Source organism: Rhipicephalus microplus, chromosome 1, assembly GCF_043290135.1.
Source record: "Rhipicephalus microplus isolate Deutch F79 chromosome 1, USDA_Rmic, whole genome shotgun sequence".
NCBI classification, from domain to species: domain Eukaryota; kingdom Metazoa; phylum Arthropoda; class Arachnida; order Ixodida; family Ixodidae; genus Rhipicephalus; species Rhipicephalus microplus.
In genome coordinates, this window is record NC_134700.1 from 265,344,450 (window position 1) to 265,365,139 (window position 20,690).

Below are 20,690 nucleotides of genomic sequence, written 5' to 3' on the forward strand. Positions count from 1 at the left end.
TATATTGTATCCCCCTTCCCTAGTGATAGGGGAACATTAAACTGCCAATTGAAAAGTTCATCATCAGTGACAATGATAACTCAAATAGTATGAGTTAATAGGCCATCGAGACTTCATGAGACCACTTTCTAATTATAATTTTCGTGGTGAATATTACTTATGGCATGTGTATGAGAAAACTTTTTTTCTATTACCATGCACGTTTCAGACTTATGGCATAACCGTTAAGAACTCTTCCTACCTTTCGCCATGGCTTTTGTTGTCAGTTATCTCTCTTTCTTGACTGCTTTCACTGAAGGCCATGGAAAGTTCAGCTGCCCACAACACCCTGATGCAGGACATGTTGTAATCAACCACTTGTACAAACTGGTTCAACTTCCCTCCACTGTGTCTGGTGGTGCACATTATATCGTTTGTAATAACAGTGCTAAATTATTTTTGTGAAATGCGCATAATGCACAGGTCTAGTACAGAAGGCATAGATTCCCGATGTGTTTAAAGCTATTGTGAACTTTCATGCACGGAATCGAAAAGCTTGTGCAGACTGAGATGCAGCTTGCTTAATCTGTCCAACCATCTGTCCATCCATCTGTCAGTGACATTGTGCATGCTGTGGCTAATTTGCTTTACTTTTGGTCCGTGTATAAATACAACTTATCAGCAGGGAAATTCGTTCAACTGCTGTCAGTGGCATGCGCTGCACAAGAGACTCTCAGGCAGGCCTGTAGCCAGAAATTTTTCGCGTGCGGAAGGGGTTTCGGGAGCCCCACTCGATAAAGGCATTGATTATTTTAGAAAAACACCTACTTTCATAATTTATTTTCTCTAAAACACCCACTCCCCCTTTATCAAAACTACCTATTTTGTAGCTGTGAGCTTGTTCTCAGACAATCCAACCACTACACTGCATATTATTGTGCAGCATGTAGCTACTGCTTGACTTTTTTCACCCCCTCCTGTCCATGCGTTAAAACATCGGACTTTTGTTGGTGTACAACTTAGTTTTGAACGCTCTGTCGCCGTATATCTTTATTGGAGCCAGCCAGGGGCATACCCAGAAATATTTTTCATGGGGGATGGGTGCAACTATACTTTATGTGTCTTTGTGTACATGGAAGCAAAATTTCCAATTTTCGTCCCCCAGGCACGCCCTTGGAAGCTTACTTAATTGCTTGAGCTAGTATCCCTGTAGAAAGAAATAAAGAGAGGAAATAAAAGAACAATGATCGTGGCTTCTTTTTTTCCTTTTCACATTTTACAAAGCAGCAGAGTTATTGGACAACAACACAAATTGATGAATGGCATTCCTCTGCACAAGCTGGAACGTTAAACTAAAAGTGTGGCAGCTTGGGCTAATTGGTATGGCATGACGATAGTTATAGCGCGAAAACAAAACGACAACACAGAGACAAGAAGGACACGAGCGCTCGTGTCTTTCGTGTCCTTCTTGTCTCTGTGTCGTCGTTTTGTTTTCGCGCTATAACTATCGTCATTAAACTAAAAGCTGGGATGGTGGAGTAAATCTCACAGCAAATTCATGTTGTACATACTGCTCAAAAATTACTGATAATAAGTTACACGTGTAATTTCGGAAAGCGTGCAAGTTTTTAACAGCGGTGTTAGAACAGATTTTTTTTTTTCGTAGAAGGGGGAAGAGGGGGGAGGGTATTATTGCGCATCTAAAATACATGCTCGCCCCCCACCCCCCCACAACATTATGTCATAAATTAAATTGCTTTCAAGGACGGCTCCATGGGTGCCGCCATGATCCCCTACCGGCTGGCGTAAAGATTCCTGACCCCCCCCCCTCTCTCTCTGAAAAAAAAAAAAAAAAAAGGCACCGGTGTCAGCGCGCATCAGCATTTGCATTCTGTGCCAGCCACAACCCTTAAAAAAGCTGCTCCTCTTCTCCTTTCGAAAGGTCAATACATTGCTGCTAAATTTAACGAATGCTTTTGTGTGCCGACTTGAACACCCGATGCATAGGCGAAAGTGATAAGGTTATGCATAGGCTAGGATCATAACACTTTTTTTTTAACTGCAGTTAACTGGATCAATTTGTTGCTACAAAGCCGCTGCAATGTCGCGAGTTCGTATCTAAACAGTGGAATCGAAATTCCGGGGTAGATGGAATAAACCATGGAGAAAATAAACGATCGTTGCCTAGCTGTTCCGCTGCGAAACGGAAGCAGCTGAACAGCTAGGCAACGAAAATTGACCAGTTAGTCGTTCACTATCATTACTATACAATTTCCGGGAATCTCGTGCCTTTCTATAAGGTATTGCATCAGCCGACAACGCTTCTCATTAAGATAGCGCATACCCTATGTGAAGAGAACTGATAAAAAGAAGGAGGGGGGGGGGTGCGTTATATATTTGAGATTGCTGCCGATGCATTAAGATGGGTAATTAGTCGCGTATCAATAAGGCTCTAGACCGAGACGGTTCAGTGGTGTAGTACGTAATGCACTGTTTCATTACAATGCTAACGAGGAAAATAAATTCACGAGAGCTACTGCGGTGCACTGCAGGGGGGAGACGCGCTTAATTTATGCCTACAAGGTCAAGAGCGGAGCGCTCTCGGTGCGGAACGCGCCCCCTACGAAAGGAAACAAAAACGCTGTCCGATCCGAGAAGCGGGAGCGAAAAGCCTTCCTCTCTCCAGAATCTCTTGTCGCCGTGGGCGGCGGCCATATTGCTGGATGTTGGCCTTGTTTTTTGCTGCTCTCCGGCCGCGGCGTCTGGCCGCTAACCAGCACAAACTTGAGGAAGCGTAACCAGTGGAGTAGCCATCCCTGTTGAAAGGCACCGCTGCTCGAGGCTTCCGAAGTGCGAGCGCACGCTGCGTCCCCCGATATATCGTGTCCGTCGAGCCGGGAAGACTGTCCGTCACCGGAGCCGGCGGCTACTCGGCACCCAACGAAGCATCGATGCCCCCCAGGCGCTCAGACAATCAAGTGAAAGCGGTGCTTGTGCGACATCGAATTTTGGATTTGTGCTAGCGAGTGCACCACAGACTACCATCGCGGACCCACGATTCTGACCTGGGATAATCGAGGTCGGCTAAGCCTAAATGTGTTGACTTTTGATCTGGATGCCGGCGACGAGCAGATGGAGGTAAGCGGCCACTTTCCTGACTCTGGGGTCACCGTCGTTCTAATCATGCCCAGCGCTGCGCTCCCGTTGAATTCAAATCGTTGCATTTTGCCAGGCGCTCGTGAGACTGCGGCAACCCTAGCCATCGGCGCATCGGTATTTTTTTTTTTTTTTCGTAGGGTCGAAGTATTGGAGTGCGAAGAGAACGTTCGTTTTAGTTCTTTCTACCCTCTGCTTTCTCTTGAACAGCTGAGCGCTGCGCTCCGTTAAAAAAAATAAAAAAATGCAATGTATGCGCGGAGGTATGCAACGCGCCTTTGATGAAAAACAAAAAAAAAACAAAAAGGGGGCGAAAGCTCGTGATAGGCGAAACAATAGTCAGATCGCCATGTTTGTCTTTGCTTGTTTTTTGTGGATGTTTGCTTTTCATGTTCGCACGTCCCGCCGGTCCTGAGGAGGCGGCGCTAGGAGTGAGGGAGGGGCGCTGGAGGGGGAATTAGTAGTCATTGCAATTGGCGACTTCGATCGAAAAAGGCTGCGATCGAAGACAGCGGCGGCGCTCGCGCTTTGGAAGAGTTTTGCGTTTCCGTCGGATAGCTCGCGGTCACGTCCGTGGGCCTGATTGTCATTCGTAGCGCGTCGTTCCTTCGCGCGGTTGCAGTGTTTCTCGCCGCCTGCGGTGTTCGCGACTCTAGTTTGCGTGGAGGAAGCGGTTACTAATACGAAGCATGGAAAAAAATCGATGATTTCACAGCGTTATTTGGCGCTTCGTTTTCTCCTATTACGAGACGGGTGCGATATTTTTCACGAAGATGAGAGCAATACGAGATCATTGCTCGAGGAAATGGGTAGGTGCCGCCATCTACTAGTGCGTGATACGGCGCCTCCGTCGCTTTTTGATAGGCTTGTTGAATGTGTATGTATTTGTCGACGGCGGGAGGTGTGTGGTGGGTGAGAGGGAATGAACTCGCTGGCTCCATAGCTCGGGACATGTCTGCACTTGCGAGGAGGAAGGAGACCCAGGCTGGTGCCTTCCCCCCACCCTTCGCGTCGTCGATTCCCTTTCCTTCTCATTTCTTTTTTTGTCGTGTACCGGCGTGCTCTCCCTTCTCGGCATCTCTTTGTTCGGTGCGGTCCATGTGTTCTAAACCAAGCAGCTGTCGGGAGTTGTACGTCTGCATTGAGTGCATGCGCTAAGAGGTTCCAGGCCATTGTTTTAAGAGTCAACGTTACGTGTCAGTGCCGAGTAGCGCCGATCGTAGTGCAGTTTAAGCAAGCAGTCGATACCATCGCGCCGTGCCGTATCTCTTCGAGGAATGAAAAAGATAGCGGGCGAAATCTTAATCAGTTGAAGAGATTGATAGGATTTTTGCATTGTGAATGCCTGCACGTGCGCATCCTTAGTACCTTCCGCGTGGTTTAAACGTGCGGTGCGCCTAGCGAACCACCGCGAAGGAAATAAATAAAAGCAAAAAAGATTGCGCAATGAAAACAAAACAAAAATGTTCTCCCGCGGCGGCGTTGTCCATCGCCGTCGTCGCGAGGTAGCAAAGAGAAAGAAGGGGCGGCAGACGAAAACCCGAGACGGTAATTAACGAAAAGTTCGCCATTTTGAAAACGACACGGCGCGTTGGGGCGCGATTGAGGTTGTAATTTGTTATTTTTTCCGCACGTCTATGCCGTCCTTTCGAAGTCACTCTCGCGATTGCACTGGGACGAAAAAAATGCGAATGATCCGCACAAGCGAGTGATCAAGCCCGTTCCGCTGCGTCCGGTCGACGGAGCGCCATCCAAGTAAGCTGATGATGGCTGCGATGCCTTTAATTGAAAGGTCGGCTCGTCAGCTAATTGTTTCGTCGGACGCATTCTGTCGATTTCTGCGTCGCTTTCCAGCTGCGCGGTGTGCTGCGAGGACTCCTTGAATGGTTGGTGTACTTTTTGACATCGTTCGAATGTTTTTTTGGCGCGCTGGGGCCGTCCGTGCGGCCGTTTTCTACGCGAAGTGCTGGGACGCTGATACAAATGACCGGTCGGGTCAGCGACCCACGGCGGCTTGCCGTCCGCACAGGCTTACGTTGTTGTCAAGATTAACATATTTAGCGCGTCATTTTTTATACGCACGTAACATCGCGGGGGGGCTGATGGGTTCGATTGGAATCGCGGGTCTTGTACCGAGTGTTGTTTCGTATTAAAGCATTGGAAAGCAGGTCCCGCACTGCAGTTTACGTCACCAGTGCGCCGGTTTCCGATTCCTTCTTGCAACAAAAAGCTTTTGCACCAAAAGTATGCGTGCGTGTCAGTTCCCCACAACAATGTGTCGTAAGCCGAAGCTGTTTACCCGATGACGACTGATGTTTGAGAGTCGCACTTTCGATTCCCATCCGTCAATTTTCTGACGCCTTTAGCGAATCGAGCGCTCCATTCGGCGCAGTTTCTCAGTTGTGCACATTGTTCGGTTGTGTGCTGTGCACGACAAGGAGAAAGGTGTACACATCTGGAAAGATGCGTGTCGTGCAGGCATCCAGAAGTCGCAATGTCATCTCTTCCGCCGACCGCATTCATTTGTCCGCCCTTTTATTTCTAGGACGCTGGTAACGCGCGCGAGGCTGTGTGGTGGTGGTCGTCGTTTTTTTTTTTGTCTCTCGGGCGGTCGCATCCACCACCACCGGCGACGTTTGGCCAACACGCTCGGGCGTAGTGCGTGACCTACAATTCGCGGAGGCCGCACGCTCTTGCTGCTTGAGCGAGTACGGCTCGCACTGATGGTTGCACTTCCGCCGACGTTGCTAACAGGCGCACGCGCGATCATTTTTTTTTCGCAAACAGCATCAGTCGTCGCCCGCAACATCCATGCGGCCGACAGTTGTGGGTGTAGTATAAACATTCCGCCGCTAATAATCTCGTCTAGGTTTGCATGCCGAGCGGCTCGTGCGAGCTCTTCTTGCACGGGGTCTAACGTATCCGTACAGCAGTGACGCTGATTATGAATGATGAATTCCCCCCCCACCCCCCGCTGTCTTCCCAAAACATTTTGGCGGCTGTGTAGGCAACAAGTTTTCGAAGTGCAGCTTTCGTGTCGTTGCGGCGTATGTATGCACACTATCTGCTGGCCAATCCACTGTCTTTCGTTCCTCGCCGCTATGCCTCCTGGCTAGTTTTGTTTCCATCATCCTCCAAACGGCTACCTTTGCAAAACTATGCTTCCTAAACGGAGACCATGTTTGGACTGTGCTCTCAGTTCGTTCTTCCAAATGCCTATGCACATTTTCTTTGGATTTCTTTTTCTCATGCAATGCCACGCATATCCCCCCCCTTTTTTTTTCTTTGTAAGCAATGTGTAGCATTGTGTCCCAAGAATGCTTTGCCAAGTGTAAAAAGAAATGTGTCCACACAACTTCCCGAGCTTCAATAAACCTTCCATTTCACTTCCATGTTTTTCCGTTTTAGATTGCACAACCTTTCATCTACTGTGCTTGCGACTGAGCCCAACAGTTAATTAACTTGCACCATTGCTTTTTCATGAATACTTGCTGTACTCTATAGCAAACACTCACTGATAAAGTGCACAATTGTCAATCTGGTTGCCACTTACACCATGTCCAGTGTCTGTTCTGTGCAGCAGCGCAGTGCTTGAAAAGGTCATAAACCATCCCTCTGGCTTGCTGGGCAACGGTGATGAGACACTGTCCGCAGCTTAGCCAAATCTTGCATTCGTGTGCGGCAAGGAGCGTTTAGAAGGGGAGCGCAAACTTGCAATTTTCTCGGGTGCCCCCTTTGCATACAGAGACCCCTGCTCACTTTCTTTGGGGCTGCCGGCAGCTGCTGTTTAACATCGGAAAAAAAAATGGCATGCTTTTGGCCAGTAGCCAACACAAATCATGAGTGGTGTTTGGTGAGGTGGGCTTCTTGCTACGGAATGCCACCTCATTGTGGGGCCACGCTCGCATGCACAAGAATGTTGATGGAAGAGAGCAGTCGGGTTTAATCACGCACTTTTATGAATTTTCTTTCCCATGTCCCATTCCTATTGTAGCTTTCAGCATGTACATCGGAATGAGAGAAGCGAGAAAGTGCGTGACAAGTTCCCGTTAATCCACTTCTTTGACTTGAATATGAGAAATATTTGCTGCGATTGACTCGAAAGGCAATAAACTCCCAATACTGAAGTCATTCAATGACTACTTCGAAAAAGTGGTTCCAAGCAGTCATGCACAAAGCTCCGATCCCTTTAACGGCTTGAATTCTGTACATTGGTTGCAATACAGCAGGGCATGACTAAAAGTGCATGCACGCATCTTGCTCTCTATGCAGCTGTAGTTCAATACTTAGTTAAGAAGCACCTATTGTTGGTTTAATTAATGTGATCTGTTCTAATTTGTATTTACAGCCGATAACTGCGAGTGCTCACCAGAGTGATTTGACAAGGGCCAGTTTGTTTCCTCATCTGCCAATTTTATCGTTACTATCAAGTCCTTAGTGTGACTTGGCGTCGAGCACATTGGGTTGCATTAGCTGTAGACGTTCTACCCACTGGCTGTAAAGCAACACATGAGAGAAGCAGCAAGATGGCAAGTTGGGCCAGTTGGATTACGTTCATAATTGAAAATTTTGTTGAAGCGCACTAAAAAATGGACGGGCAGATGAGACTGAAGAGGCAAGTGTTGTTCTTGTCATCCTCTTCTGTCCGCCCGTTTTTTAGTGTGCTTCAACAAAATTTTCAACATGAGAGAAAAACTGTTTTCGTCATATTAGCAAATTGCTCATTCGAAATACCAAAACCACCGACCTTTCTGTGAAAAGATGCTCGTTTTAAACGATAAAATGGGCGAAAACTACTTGGGATTGGCAATGCCATCCTGAAGTTCCCACGCCAAGTGCTGTTGCTACATATATTTTGATGGCATCTGCTAGGTATTGCATAGTTTCTATTCGGTAACAAGGAAGTATGATGTCCTCTGATGAGGCCAGAGGCTTAACATACCAAGTTTCAGGAAACTTCACGTAGCCCATGTCACCAAAATGTAGCAAATACTTGATGAAATTTGTGACGTCATGTGTGTCCAAATTTCAAAATGGAACTTTCGCTTTTATCTTCTGATCCCGTGACGGTGAAATTAGCATTTAGAGTAATCTGAGTGTAATTTATGAAAATAGAATCGTTCATTGCTTCTCTTAGGTGTCTAGGCACTTAACTTGTGGACCTTAGCCTTAGCTGGTAATTACCAATAGCGGGAGTTCTAGGGTGGAAACCTTAGTGCATTGCAGTTGAGGTGCAAAATGTTCATTGACCAGTTTTCTTTTGCCGACATTAGATTTTCAGCGCACCATTAATAAAGCTGTCTCTCAAGCACACGGCCAACTTTCGTTTCAACTGCCTGAAAAAAAAAAAACAGCATTTTCTGCATTTAATGCTGGCATCACACATGCTAGGATGGAATGCGGTGACCTTGAATATTGTCAAAAGTATGACACTGCTAAAAATGCCCTCTCTTCTGTAACCGAATCAGGTTAAATTAACTAACATAGCCTATCATTCCTAGTCGCCCTGACAGATGTGTTATTTCTCTGTGTTCACGCGCACCTGCAGAGACAAAATGGTTCATATTGGTTTGGTAGCTGAGGTCGTTATTGCTAGCGCAGGACCTGCATATGTTGCACCTCTGAATCAAGTAGTCTGTGTTTCAAGAGTGAAACTTTGCCCTTGTAGTATGCAACCATTTCAGTTTACTAGAATTTGTGTTCGAGCTCTCACCTAGTTTATGTGACAGTTAGAATGCTGTCCAAATTTTCTGTGCTCATAGCATTTCTGCCTTTGCTGAGTGTTCTTATTGTGCATATGTAATGCCCCCCCCCCTTTTTTTTTTCTTATTTTGTCACAGTCTTAGCAGTGGAGGCTTATTTGACAATTGTCTACAAGCAACAGGTGCTTGGACATTATTGTCTTGAAAGTCGGGCTGACAAAGTGACTTGCTTGCTATTCAGATACGTTAGTTCTATTTTTAGTAGGTATTTTATTACCATACTGTTAACTACTTACATTTTTTAACGTACTTTTTTAAAATTTCTCTTATTTCTAGTTGCATAAATAAATGCCCATTCACTAATTTGCTCAAAGCCCCTTGCTATGTTTTAAAACTTGCACCATATAATTGCCCAATATTTGGGCATTATTATTTAGTTCTTGTTAGAACGAGATGTTTCAGAGATAAATATGTACCCATTACTTTTCATGAAGTAAGAACTTGGCCTTGTGTCCTTTTTTTTTTTTCAAATTTTTTGTTATAAGGGATTTAAGAATGGTATGCAGGACTTTAATGCATGAGAACATGGCTCAATATAATTCTCAGAAAGTGAATTGTATAGATTTCTCACGTGAATGAAATGAACATTCAGTCATTTTTTTCAATAGTAATTTAGATTTCGCACTTTTATGCAAATAATTTTTACAAGTTGTCGTAGGATTGACAGTAAGAGTGGGCTACATCTGCTAGTCACATGACATCAAAATAGTATTTTTATGAGAGCTGCTCATGCTCTAAAAGCACTTCAGCCATATGGGGCATCCTCCTGTTTCTAAACAATAGCAGTGTTCTGGAATTCAAAGGTTTTCTTTTTTATGTAGGCATGTGATGTGGTATCTAGCAGTACAATGTAAAACTTTTTCTGTTTTTTTTTTTTTTGAACAGTTATGCTATATCTATTGTTGCAAAATACTGCGAAATCTACGGCACGAATCCCTTTGAGTGTGTTGCAGATATCCTGTGGATATGTGTGAAACCGCTTTCCTTTTGTAACAATATGCAAAACGTTTTGTGCACGTGTTTAGCCTTTGCCATGCAGTTTACCAGTGTATCCTCCCCTTGATCAAGGAAGTGCTAAACTGTGAACGGCACGCCGCCAAACTTACTTCAATAAAAGAAATTCGCATGCGGTTACAATGCCACCGAATGCTAATTCATAGTGCAGTCGTGTTGAGGCAAAGACAACTTTGTTTGCAGTTGGCTGCCGACGAGGTATTGACTGCGCGGTAAAACATAATTTTCGTCAAGTAGGACAGCGTCCAATGCGCTATTATTCACCTTTCTGTAAATAAGTAAGGTGCCCGTTGCACATCTGTAAGGTAATATGTGCATTTTCTTGATGCTGCGTGAGGCTGGTGAGGATGAATTAGGGCTGAATATTTTGCGAGGCGGGTTTGGAAGCATTAAACCACACACATTGTGCAGGCAGCATTGTGTGGTTGTTAGTTTTTCTTTGACTCTTCTGCCATGCTAATTACATTGGTTGATACGATTCCTGGCCTGACATGATGCCACTATAGGCTCTTTTTGTGATCGAGTTTCAGGCACCATCATAGCTCTGTGGCAGAATACACTACTGACATGCAGTGGGCCCTGATGCAATTACCATTCGATCATGTTTAATTTTATTTTCTCATTATTAATTTTTTTATGTATGTCTGTTACACCAACTGCAATCCCACTCAAAGCAAGAATGGACGCCTAATAGTAGCTGCATTCTAAAATCTTACATGCTTTGTTTTGTTTTTGAGCTTTGTATTACTATTGTATTTATTGGAATAGCTGCTGTAGTTGGGTAAATTTTCTTGATAGGCAGAACTACCACAGAAAGCTATTGCATATAAGTTTAGCAGGTGTACCTAATAAAAGTGTCCGCGCACATTTCTTTCAGGGTGTCGGCATGGCGGCAGCTCTTCACTGCTAGGAAAAGTGACTGGTGGCAGTAGGCTAGAATCATCATGGAGACCAACCCATTTTTTCGAGGAATCCTTGGCCAGGCTCTTCCACGACCTCTCCTCAGGCCACCTCCCGAGCCAAGGTAGGCAACATTTTTGGCCAATGCGGTTCAGAGTTGTTCTTAAAGGGGCCCTGCAACACTTTTTGAGCATGGTCAGAAACCACTGCTATTCGGTAGTAGAGGCTCCCGACAACACGCGAGCCAAATATTAGAGCACTGCACGCGGCCTGGAAATCACAATGAATTATCAAACTCAGCTATAGATTGCTTTCTATTCTCTCGACAAATAACGTTATATGCCCAAAAATCGCGCGTCAACGACCCATCTATCAGCCATTGGCCGATTTGAACATGGCACGCTCGCTCATTACAGAGATTGCCGCGGGAGGCTGCTACTTGTCCAGGCGTTCGCACGATCGCACTGAAAAAGTCACATACGAGAAAAAAAAGAAAAAAGTGCTCAAGGTCGCAATGCGCACTTAGAGTTTTTCTGTGGCCCTGCCATCCTTTCCTGCTTAGTTTCCAGCGCTTTCGGCGGGACTAGAGAAGAGAGAATGCAATTGCAGCATGCAACAAACCTTCGTAACTGCACTCGCACTGGATGCATTCTTAAAATTTTTGTGGCATTGAATTTGTGAGGCAATAAGCTCTTCCTCTGAATTCATTCCATTGTTGCTTAAAAAAGTGTTTCAGAGTCCCGTTAATGAAAAGTCACACGTTCTCCTTGTGTGTGATCCCTATGGGATCTTTAAAGGGACACTAAAGTCAAATGACAATTTCCATCAGAGGGAAAGCTCAGTGTATGACAACATCTAAAACGATAATATTATCAACAACAGTGCCCTACTTACCGAGAAATTGAGGTAAATGCACAAGAACACATGTGCCGCGTTAGGACATCTTCAACATGATCCCAATGACATCAGACAGACCACATACAATTAATCACTAGTAATCAATCTAGCTGCACTAAATAAAGAACCTTTTGTGCTTCAAGAGACGACATAAAATGGTGCCTGTTCATTTCTGTATGATTCATTGAAAAAAAAAAAAAAAAACGCTGGATGCTACTATGGGAAATGGCGCGAGTGGTTCGGAAATTCAGTTTTCGCGTAGTTACACAGGACAGGTGGTGCCCTCTAGCGTCCAAAAAACGCCTGCAATCTTGAAGCCAATGGTGGGAAATCGATCAATGGCCGTTGTTGCTGCTGTGGCTCCCGCTGCTTTTGGTGTGCTGCTACTAGCGCAGTAAAGCCGGGCAATGTTGTGCACGGCAAGTAACAGGAGTCTTTCCGGTCGGTTTGCTTCTTGAGGCGGGTAATTTGAAGTGCGCTAACGTGATGCGGACCACTAAAATGTGATTTTATATCAAAATAGGCCCTTCCTTAGCACAAAAGTATCGCTACGTGGTTCCCGGACCGCTATTTCAACAATCAATGTCTGCTTAATAGTTGTCTTTAGTGTCCCTTTAACATCTCATAATCACTGATTAAGGATCGGCAACCTTTTCAGGCAGAGGGCTAAGTTGCATGAAGCCAACAGCTGGGGGATGCACACCAAATGAGTTAGAAGCAGGGGTGCTACGCAAGCAACGAGAATTGTTGCTACGTATTGGGAATAGTGTACCCAATTCGAATAGCAATCGTAATTATTTTCAGAGACTATATCGTAAAGTTGCAGTGTACGAATATAGGTTACAAGCAAAAGAAAAAAAAACTAAAATTTCTTTAATTTGATTAGCTAATTTGCAAACATTAGTCATTAGTTAGTCGGGAACAAAAGTTTATCTGGTGCACTTCATTCCCGAAAATCTGTTTGCAGGCTTGTGTGCTGCCGAACACTGCAGTCATGGCTGCTGCTTGTTTCTAAATAGTCTCGCATTCTCATATATGTTTCTTGCATTTGCTGGAGAAGTGGATGCAGAAACGTTCAATTTACCACAACTAAATAAAACAAATTATATCAGTGAGTGTTAAGTCTTTCCTGCATCTTTCCTCTTATCCTCCTCCATTGGGGGAATGTAAAGCCATCACACGTGGTAGTTACACCAATTCAGTGTCCATGCTAAGAGATTGAAAGAGTTTTTAAATACTGTCAGAATACTGGCAGTCGTGCAGCATTCCTTTCACTGACATAGAAGATTGTCTACATATAGCTCTTAGAGCATATGGGCACTGTGGAAAAGCTTGTAGCAAGGGCTTGAGGAGTAGACCAGACACTAAAGGTTAGCGGTTCTTTAATTCACAGTGCAATAAAAAAATAATTTAGTTGTCCGTCACATTGTCCTTCGAAAGGGTGTCCTATAGTGCCACAATTTTTGACCTGAGCTCTTAGAGCATATGGGCACTGTGGAAAAGCTTGTAGCAAGGGCTTGAGGAGTAGACCAGACACTAAAGGTTAGCGGTTCTTTAATTCACAGTGCAATAAAAAAATAATTTAGTTGTCTGTCACTTTGTCCTTCAAAAGGGTGTCCTATAGTGCCACAATTTTCGACCTGACAGGCCCTATCTTCTCATTGTTGTGCCTAAGCATTTGCAGCGCTGTGTCCTCATTGAACTTAACTGCGCACCCACAGCTGGACACCTTGGCGTATCTCGTAGGTACGAGCACGTACGGTGCTGTTTCTTCTGACCAGGTCTTGCTCGCTCAGTACTCCGATACGTCGCCATGTGCGAGTTGTGTCAACATCTTAAAACACCATCGCTACTACCCGCTGGCCATCTTCAACAAATCAACATACCCGCAGAACCATTTTACCATGCTAGGTTAGACCTGCATGATTGTTTTCCCGCATTAACATTGAGAAACAAATGGATAGCCGCCACTACAAATTACGCGAGCTTTACTGACAAGCTGTGCAACTGACGTCGCTGACTTGTCACGGGACACTATATTGGTTCTTGGTGCCCTGAGACAACTCCTCACAGACCGTGGCTGTACATTTTTAACCCTAAGTCATCGCCTACATTCTGCGTTCTTGTTCCACGCTACACACACTGACCACAGCTTACCGCCCTCAAATCAATGCACTCACGGAACGTTTTAACTGTACTCTCACGAATATGCTCGCTATATATGTGTCGCCCGACCACCGAGACTGGGATCCTGCCTTACCCCACACAACTTTCGCATATAGTTTATTATGTCTCGACACGCCCCGCCGCGGTGGTCTAGTGGCTAAGGTACTCGGCTACTGACCCGCAGGTCGCGGGTTCAAATCCCGGCTGCGGCGGCTGCATTTCCGATGGAGGCGGAAACGTCGAGGCCTGTGTGCTCAGATTTGGGTGCACGTTAAAGAACCCCAGGTGGTCAAAATTTCCGGAGCCCTCCACTACGGTGTCTCTCATAATCATATGGTGGTTTTGGGACGTTAAACCCCACAAATCAATCAATCAATTATGTCTCGACACAGCAGGTTTTTCGCTATTCTACCTATTATACGAAAAAGAGTCGAATTTACCTCTGGACACAGTCATCTCGGCTCATACCTCGTCCACCAGTTAGTATGCCTGCGACATATTCACGTGAGCCGATCATGCCCGTCAGCTCACCCGTGCGCGGCTGACGCCGTCGCAGACCAACCAACGGCATCGGTACGATTTGGAACATCGAGGCATACATTTAGCACCCACTGCCCTTGTGTTACTCTGGTCTTCTCATCATCCAGTTGGCCGATAAGAAAAACTTACACGGTCTCGTTACACGTGACTGTGTATTGCATCAAGTAACATGTGTCGCCTATGAGATCAGTCTCATCTGACCATCTTCATCTGTTGTGCGCTCCAGTGATGCTGTTCACATCTTGCAGCTCAAGACAATACAAAAGTTCATCTGATAACCTTTAAATCTTCGGGGTGGTGTCTCTGCTGCCAGGGTTCATGCTAAGTACCAGTAGCATCGAGATAAAGAGCATAAAGAATTCAGACTGGCGCGAGATAATCTGTGTTGCTGGCGCTGCTTGCTTGTCCAGCTGTACAGATATATCTGTCTACTCTTCCGAGTCTGTTTCCTTCTCGTAACAATATGAAAAGTCGGGAAAAGTAGAAAAGAGTGGCATAATAGAGAATGTTATCCGAGCCATCGTTTTCATGTTCGCTCTAGTGGTGTTATGCTTTTTCAATTAATTCTAGTTATTTCAAGCCTTCATCCTCTCCTGAAGATGTGTCAATTGGATTTCTAACATACGTGGTCCTTAAAAATTCACCCAGCCTTGAAAGTTCTAGAAAATTCTCGAATTTTTGTCATGTAAACGATCATGAATCCTGTTATTTAATGGCCTCTGTTTTGCTTGTTGCATGTGGGCCTTATTCCTAAAGCATTTTACCCGGCAGTTATTTGAAATAGCAGTTTGTATAGTTTACTTCTAATTATGAGTACTGTAATGACCACGAAGTGTACTTTTCTATTGTGTATTCCTCATTGGAGAAATGGTAAGGGCCTTTTGAAACTATTTGTGGATGACATGTTGCACAGTGTTTCCTCCTTGTATCGACAGCGAAGGGTTATCCTAATCCCCTGTGGCTTTGCTATGCAGAAGACGTCATGAACGACCTGAGCCTTCCATCGTTGCCTTGGACACAATGGAAGTTGAGGATCTTAGTATCAAGTGAGTGTGTGTAGCATGCTGTTCTACCACTTCTACTTGTGAATTTTGTGCAAACATTGCATGATTGTCTTTGTCGGAACATAGAGTAGTGGATGGGTATGTGGTGGAGGGAGGCTTACTGCCTGAATTGTGTTGTCATTGCCTTGTGACGAAAACATTGTTTACTGGATATTATCTCTGTGTGAATTATTATGCACTGTCGACAAATGCGTTGATTTGGCATGGCATGATTCCTAGGCACCCAGAATTACATTCTTGGAGAGAAATTGAAGCAATGCATTTTTTTTGCAAGTTTTAGTAAATAATGTTTATTAGTACACAATTAAATATTCAATTATATCTAAGTCAGTGAGCTTTAATTATTGCATAAAAAGCACCGAATATTAGGCCCAAGACGCAGGCATAGGTTGCTTCTTGGTTGGACTTCTATTGAGCAAAGAATAAATATGACACATTGAACAATCATCGAGCATAACAGTGACTCCAGCAAAATGATCATCTACAGCATGCATGATGAAGTTATAAAATAACAATAATATCCGGGGTTTAATTTTCCAAAACCACAATATGATTATGAGAGAGACCATAAATGGAGGGCTCCAGAAATCTCGGTCACCGGGGGTTCTTTAACATGCACCTAAATCTAAGTGCACGGGCCTCAAACATTTTCTCCTCCATCAAAAATGCAGCCGAGAGTGATCCCGCGACCTTTTGGTTTACAGTTGAGTGCCATAACCACTAGATCGCCATGGCAGGGCCGATAAAGTTATACGACTGTTAGTTGTCTGCTCAGTTGTGCACATTGCATTTCAAGCCATTTGAAGGAACACATATGGTGCGTGGTGCGCCTCTGAAGTTTTTGTGTACGCAGTGCTTGAAGGGGCTGTAGCTCTTTTTTCCCCGGTGTGTCAATGAATGATAATGTGAGCCACTGTGTTATCCACTCAGGAAAGAGCCTGTGCCAGCAGTGGCTCCTGTGGCAGCAGCACCATTGCCAGAAGTGGTACGCAGTTCAGGAGGGAGGCGCAAGGCAGGCTTGGGCCCCCAGCGGCTCGGTCCCGACGACGTCATTGTGCTCTCGGACGAGGAGAATGGCCGCCTCAACGGCCATCGGCTTGTCAACGGGGCTACTGGTAGCAGTGGATGGCAGATGCAGCCTCCGCCACAACCTCCCCCGACACCACTTTCTCAGCAGGAGCTGGCTGCACGCAGGGCACTGGTGCGAAGCCTGCGCCAGGAGTTGCGCAATGAAGAGATGAAGTTGGTGCTGCTCAAAAAGGTTTGTGTGCTTCAAAGTAATCCCCTTTAAATGCAGTTTTTGTCTGCTTGGTTGCTATCAATAGCAGCAGAAATGTGCTGAAACTGATTGCTGCAGAAATCTGCAGAAAACCGATTTTTAAGTAGCATTTCATTAGAATCATGGATTTGCATTCCTAATTCTTGGCTGCTGTTCCGTCACCATTTTGAATTTTGGTTCATTACTAATGAAAGCCCTCTCCCTCCAAATCTTGTCGAATTGTCCTTCGCTGCAGGGCGGGGGAAGGGGGCGCTTGCTCAGTATTTCATGTTGTTTCAATTCTTACGTAGCAGAAAAAAGAAATGCTTCGAAAGCATAGTTGCAGCACACTAGTTTCCGCCATACTCATTAGTCTGGCTGCATTGTTTGTGCCTTAGGTGCGTCAGAGTCAACTCCTGCAAAGGCAGGAGCCAGCACGGCCTGCACAACCAGCAGCGCCACCCAACGTGCCATCAGCCCGAGCGTCAACAGTGGTCCCAACTGCAGCACCTCCCCTGGCGCCCCCACCTCGAAGTGCCCCGACTGTGGTGGCCAATCCAGGCCAGAGCCTCGGTGCATCAGGCAAGATGGCACTGAGCAACCACCACCACCATCATCACCACCACCACCATCACCACCACCATCATCAGCAACAGCAGCAACACCACCATCAGCAGCCGCCACAGACACATCAGGGGTCCAATAGTCGAGCCACACCAGACCTGGTGGGCGTCAATGCCAGGGTGAGTCTGCACAGCAACACGGGTCATCAACACCCAAAGCTAGCCTAGTCTGTCAGCCCTGAGCCAGCACTGATGTGTTCAGCCTTGTTTGTAGCCATGGCAGTTCTCAAAAGATGATTTGCAATACTAAATTTTTTTGCACTGAGCCATACCAAGACATCAAAAGGGCCTCTGTTTCGAGACACGATTATGCAACGAGAACCTGTTGTGCCTAGTCGACCTAGAATTGAAAGCAAGTTTCACTAATAAAGTCTTTCTTAAAATGATCTTCACGTATTCCCGCAAGGCGTTTTTCTTCTTTTCTTGTGAGATTTTTGGGAGGTCGACCTATATTCAAATCTCGTTATAATGGTGTAAATACAGCAATTGTAAAGGTGGGCGTTCAACCAGAATGGCGGGGGGCAGTACCAGTGCTTCCCACTGTGGGGAAAACCCTCTTTACTGCGTAACTGAACATGTATCAAGGGGTAGGATACTTTGTTGAAGGCAAGACTAGGAAAAGTGGTTGTGTGAGATGAGTCTGGTTGATGTAATACTATGGTTGCTCTGTATTCCTGGGAGAGACTGTTGCTCCTGTATTGGATTTTAACGGGCTGCTATTTGCAGTGACGAAGGGAAATATTGTGGCCAATCTTTTTGTTGCAGCTTCGCAACCAGGGCCCATCCCCAAGCAGTGCACTTCAAGGAAGCCTTAGCTCAGGAACTGCGTTGCGAGCAGGTAGTAACAGCGCAGGTAGTCTTGGACAGCTGCAGCAGAACGTGCTCAGATTGCCTGCCAATGCGGCCAGCGCCGCGGGCATCAACAACATGGCCGGTTCCCTGTCCCGAACATTGTCCCATGGCTCGCAGCACTTCAGTGGCAACCATGCCGCTCCAGGAGCTCACCAGGTTGGCAGCACAGCCAATCAGCCACCGCAGCCTCAGGTACATCAGGCATTATCTTGTGAACATTTCGAAGAAATGCTCGCGACTTGTAGATAACGCCACCTTGAACGTATGTATAATCCAAATATTCTGCTTGATGCCATAGGAAATTGTACGGGGCTGTTCGCTCTTAGGTAACACTGCTCAGCGTGGGCATACTTTGCAGAAGTTTAGCATATATATGGCTGCTTCGCTTTGATGCACGTCTATATGTTCATGAGTGAGTTGAGGTAAAGCTGGGATTACTCGCATGTGTTGAGCATGTCATCAGCTTTGCTCAAAAGGGTCTAAAATATTAATTCTTGTTTGATTACATACATTCTCAGTTATTATAATATGCTGATTTACTTTGTAACTCTCTGTGTAGGAAAATTCTTGCTCAAATGAAGGTTTTGGAGAAAAAAACCATTGCAAGGCCCATCTAATGGGGTCGGCTACTGCAGGTGGAAAAGCAATTCATTCACATAGAAAAGTATTGCGGTGGGCTTGGCAGCAGCAAGCAGCAATTGGGATTCTTATGTGCAGGGAACGCCACCAGGCCTGTCTGCAGCTGACAACCAGAGCCCTGCTCAGCGCCAGGCCGCAGCCAAGTTGGCTTTACGCAAGCAGCTAGAAAAGACGTTGCTCCAGATTCCACCACCTAAGCCACCTCCGCCAGAGATGCACTTCGTGCCCAACGCCAGTAGTCCTGAGTTCGTGTACTTGCTTGGACTGGAGACTGTGGTGAGCTTCCTGACAGACGGGGAGGCAAGCTCACGCGCTGCACCTCCTGAGCCATTTGCGTGCAGTCAGTGCGGTCTGGACTTCACGCCCGTGTGGAAGTGGCAGGACACTCGGCGCGCCGGTCGGCCATCAGTCATCTGCGAGGCCTGTGTCACCTCAAACCTGAAAAAGGCGCTCAAGGCGGAGCACACGCACCGTCTCAAGACCGCCTTTGTCAAGGCCCTACAACAGGAGCAGGAGATTGAGCAGCGACTTGCCAGTGGTGCAGCACCGTCACCTCCACCGTCATCGACGCCTCCACCAGCCGCGCACTCGCCGCGACTAGGAACGGCGGCGGGCAGTGGCGGCTTCCTGCCCAAGCTGAGTGCCCAGCAGCTGCTTCAGGCCCAGCAGCTGCAGCAGCTAGCGTCACTGCCTGGGGCATCTCAGCACCAGGCCGCAAGTGGTACACCTCAGCCGGCCCACGTGCTGCCCTTTGGACCCCTCCTCGCTGCGTACTCTTACCAGATGCTGAGTGCTGCCGGTGCGGCAGGTGCGGCGGGAAAGCTACCACCCACGGCAGACCTGCATCGGCAGTACCTGCTAGACATGATCCCACCTCGTTCGATGGCTCAGGGCTCGCTCAACTGGAAGACGTGATGACACAGCCTGTCCAGCTAATGAGTGATGTCCATTTTCTTCTGGAGGCACCTCTGGAGCACGTCAGCGACAGTCTCTCTTTCTCTCCCTAAGGTACTGGCTATATTATTGGGTGGGTGGAGGTGGTGTGGCTGCGGTGATCAAGAGGTGCATCGGTTAGTGCTGCGGTTGTGCCCAGTGTGTAGTCCTGTCTGCCCTGATGGTGGCCCACAGTGCTGACTTGTTTTGAATAAAATAACTCGGGCGTGACAGCCCCCTCCCGTGTGTGGTGGAGATGATGCTTTTCACACACGTTCTTCGTAAAGACTGTGGCAAGAACGACTTTTGCATATTTCTCAGTGCAAATGTGCACGTGTTGAGGACATTATTGTCTGGTTTCTTATTGTCTGTAAAGGCAGTATTTAAGCTCTCTAAGTTCTTTACTTCCCCTTCTCTGCCAATTTTTTCTCTCTCCACATTTCTTTCCCATATGTGTGCGAGTATATATATGTGTGTGTGTGTGTGTGTGGCACGCGTGTGCATTGCAGTCTTCGTGTCCGCACTAGCAGTGATGGGAATCTACAGTGCTGCGGGTGCCGCTTTGTTTTTGTTGTCACCACGCAAAATACCCGGAGTTGGGGCTGTGGAAACCAGTTAGCCTGGGACTAAGGATTTTGTAAACGGAGATTCTGGATAACAGCTTCAATAAAGGGTGATCCAGTGGAGGGAAGCCCTCCGAAACCTCTTGTGTTGTATTCCTTCCGACTTTGCCAGCGTCTAGTAAACAATTCAGGACTGAGTGAAATTAAAGGTGCTGTGCATTTTGACCAATAATGTTGGCTGTTACATAAAGTTGTGCCATAGCATTTGCACGGCATCTTGGAGAAGACCAAAGCACTTGCATCCTGAAATACTACCACAGTGTTTGATATTGTATGCTCTGGCT

General features: G+C 46.2%; 1 protein-coding gene across 3 annotated transcripts; it reads left to right on the forward strand.

The window, feature by feature from the left end:
- The first annotated feature begins 2,698 nt into the window (after nt 1-2,698).
- LOC142815901 (uncharacterized) lies at nt 2,699-20,038 on the forward strand. Of its 3 annotated transcripts, none has more exons than XM_075894161.1 (7): nt 2,699-3,117; nt 10,789-10,935; nt 15,389-15,460; nt 16,409-16,739; nt 17,135-17,479; nt 18,125-18,403; nt 18,929-20,038. In XM_075894161.1, exons 2-7 carry the CDS (start codon nt 10,856-10,858, stop codon nt 19,763-19,765), a joined length of 1,944 nt encoding a protein of 647 aa, XP_075750276.1. In that variant the 5' UTR covers nt 2,699-3,117; nt 10,789-10,855; the 3' UTR covers nt 19,766-20,038. The 3 variants fall into 3 exon arrangements, with proteins under 3 accessions (XP_075750276.1, XP_075750278.1, XP_075750277.1); XM_075894163.1 differs by lacking the exon at nt 2,699-3,117 and adding an exon at nt 4,832-4,890; XM_075894162.1 differs by lacking the exon at nt 2,699-3,117 and adding an exon at nt 4,880-5,021.
- The last annotated feature ends 652 nt before the right edge of the window (nt 20,039-20,690 follow it).

What these genes read in the sequence shown, in the direction of transcription:
- LOC142815901 (XM_075894161.1), top strand. Translation starts at nt 10,856, where the DNA reads ATGGAGACCAACCCATTTTTTCGAGGAATCCTTGGCCAGGCTCTTCCA. An exon ending in AGGCCACCTCCCGAGCCAAG is followed by an intron (nt 10,936 to 15,388) that starts GTAGGCAACATT and finishes TTTGCTATGCAG; the next exon opens with AAGACGTCATGAACGACCTG. An exon ending in ATCAGCCACCGCAGCCTCAG is followed by an intron (nt 18,404 to 18,928) that starts GTACATCAGGCA and finishes TCTTATGTGCAG; the next exon opens with GGAACGCCACCAGGCCTGTC.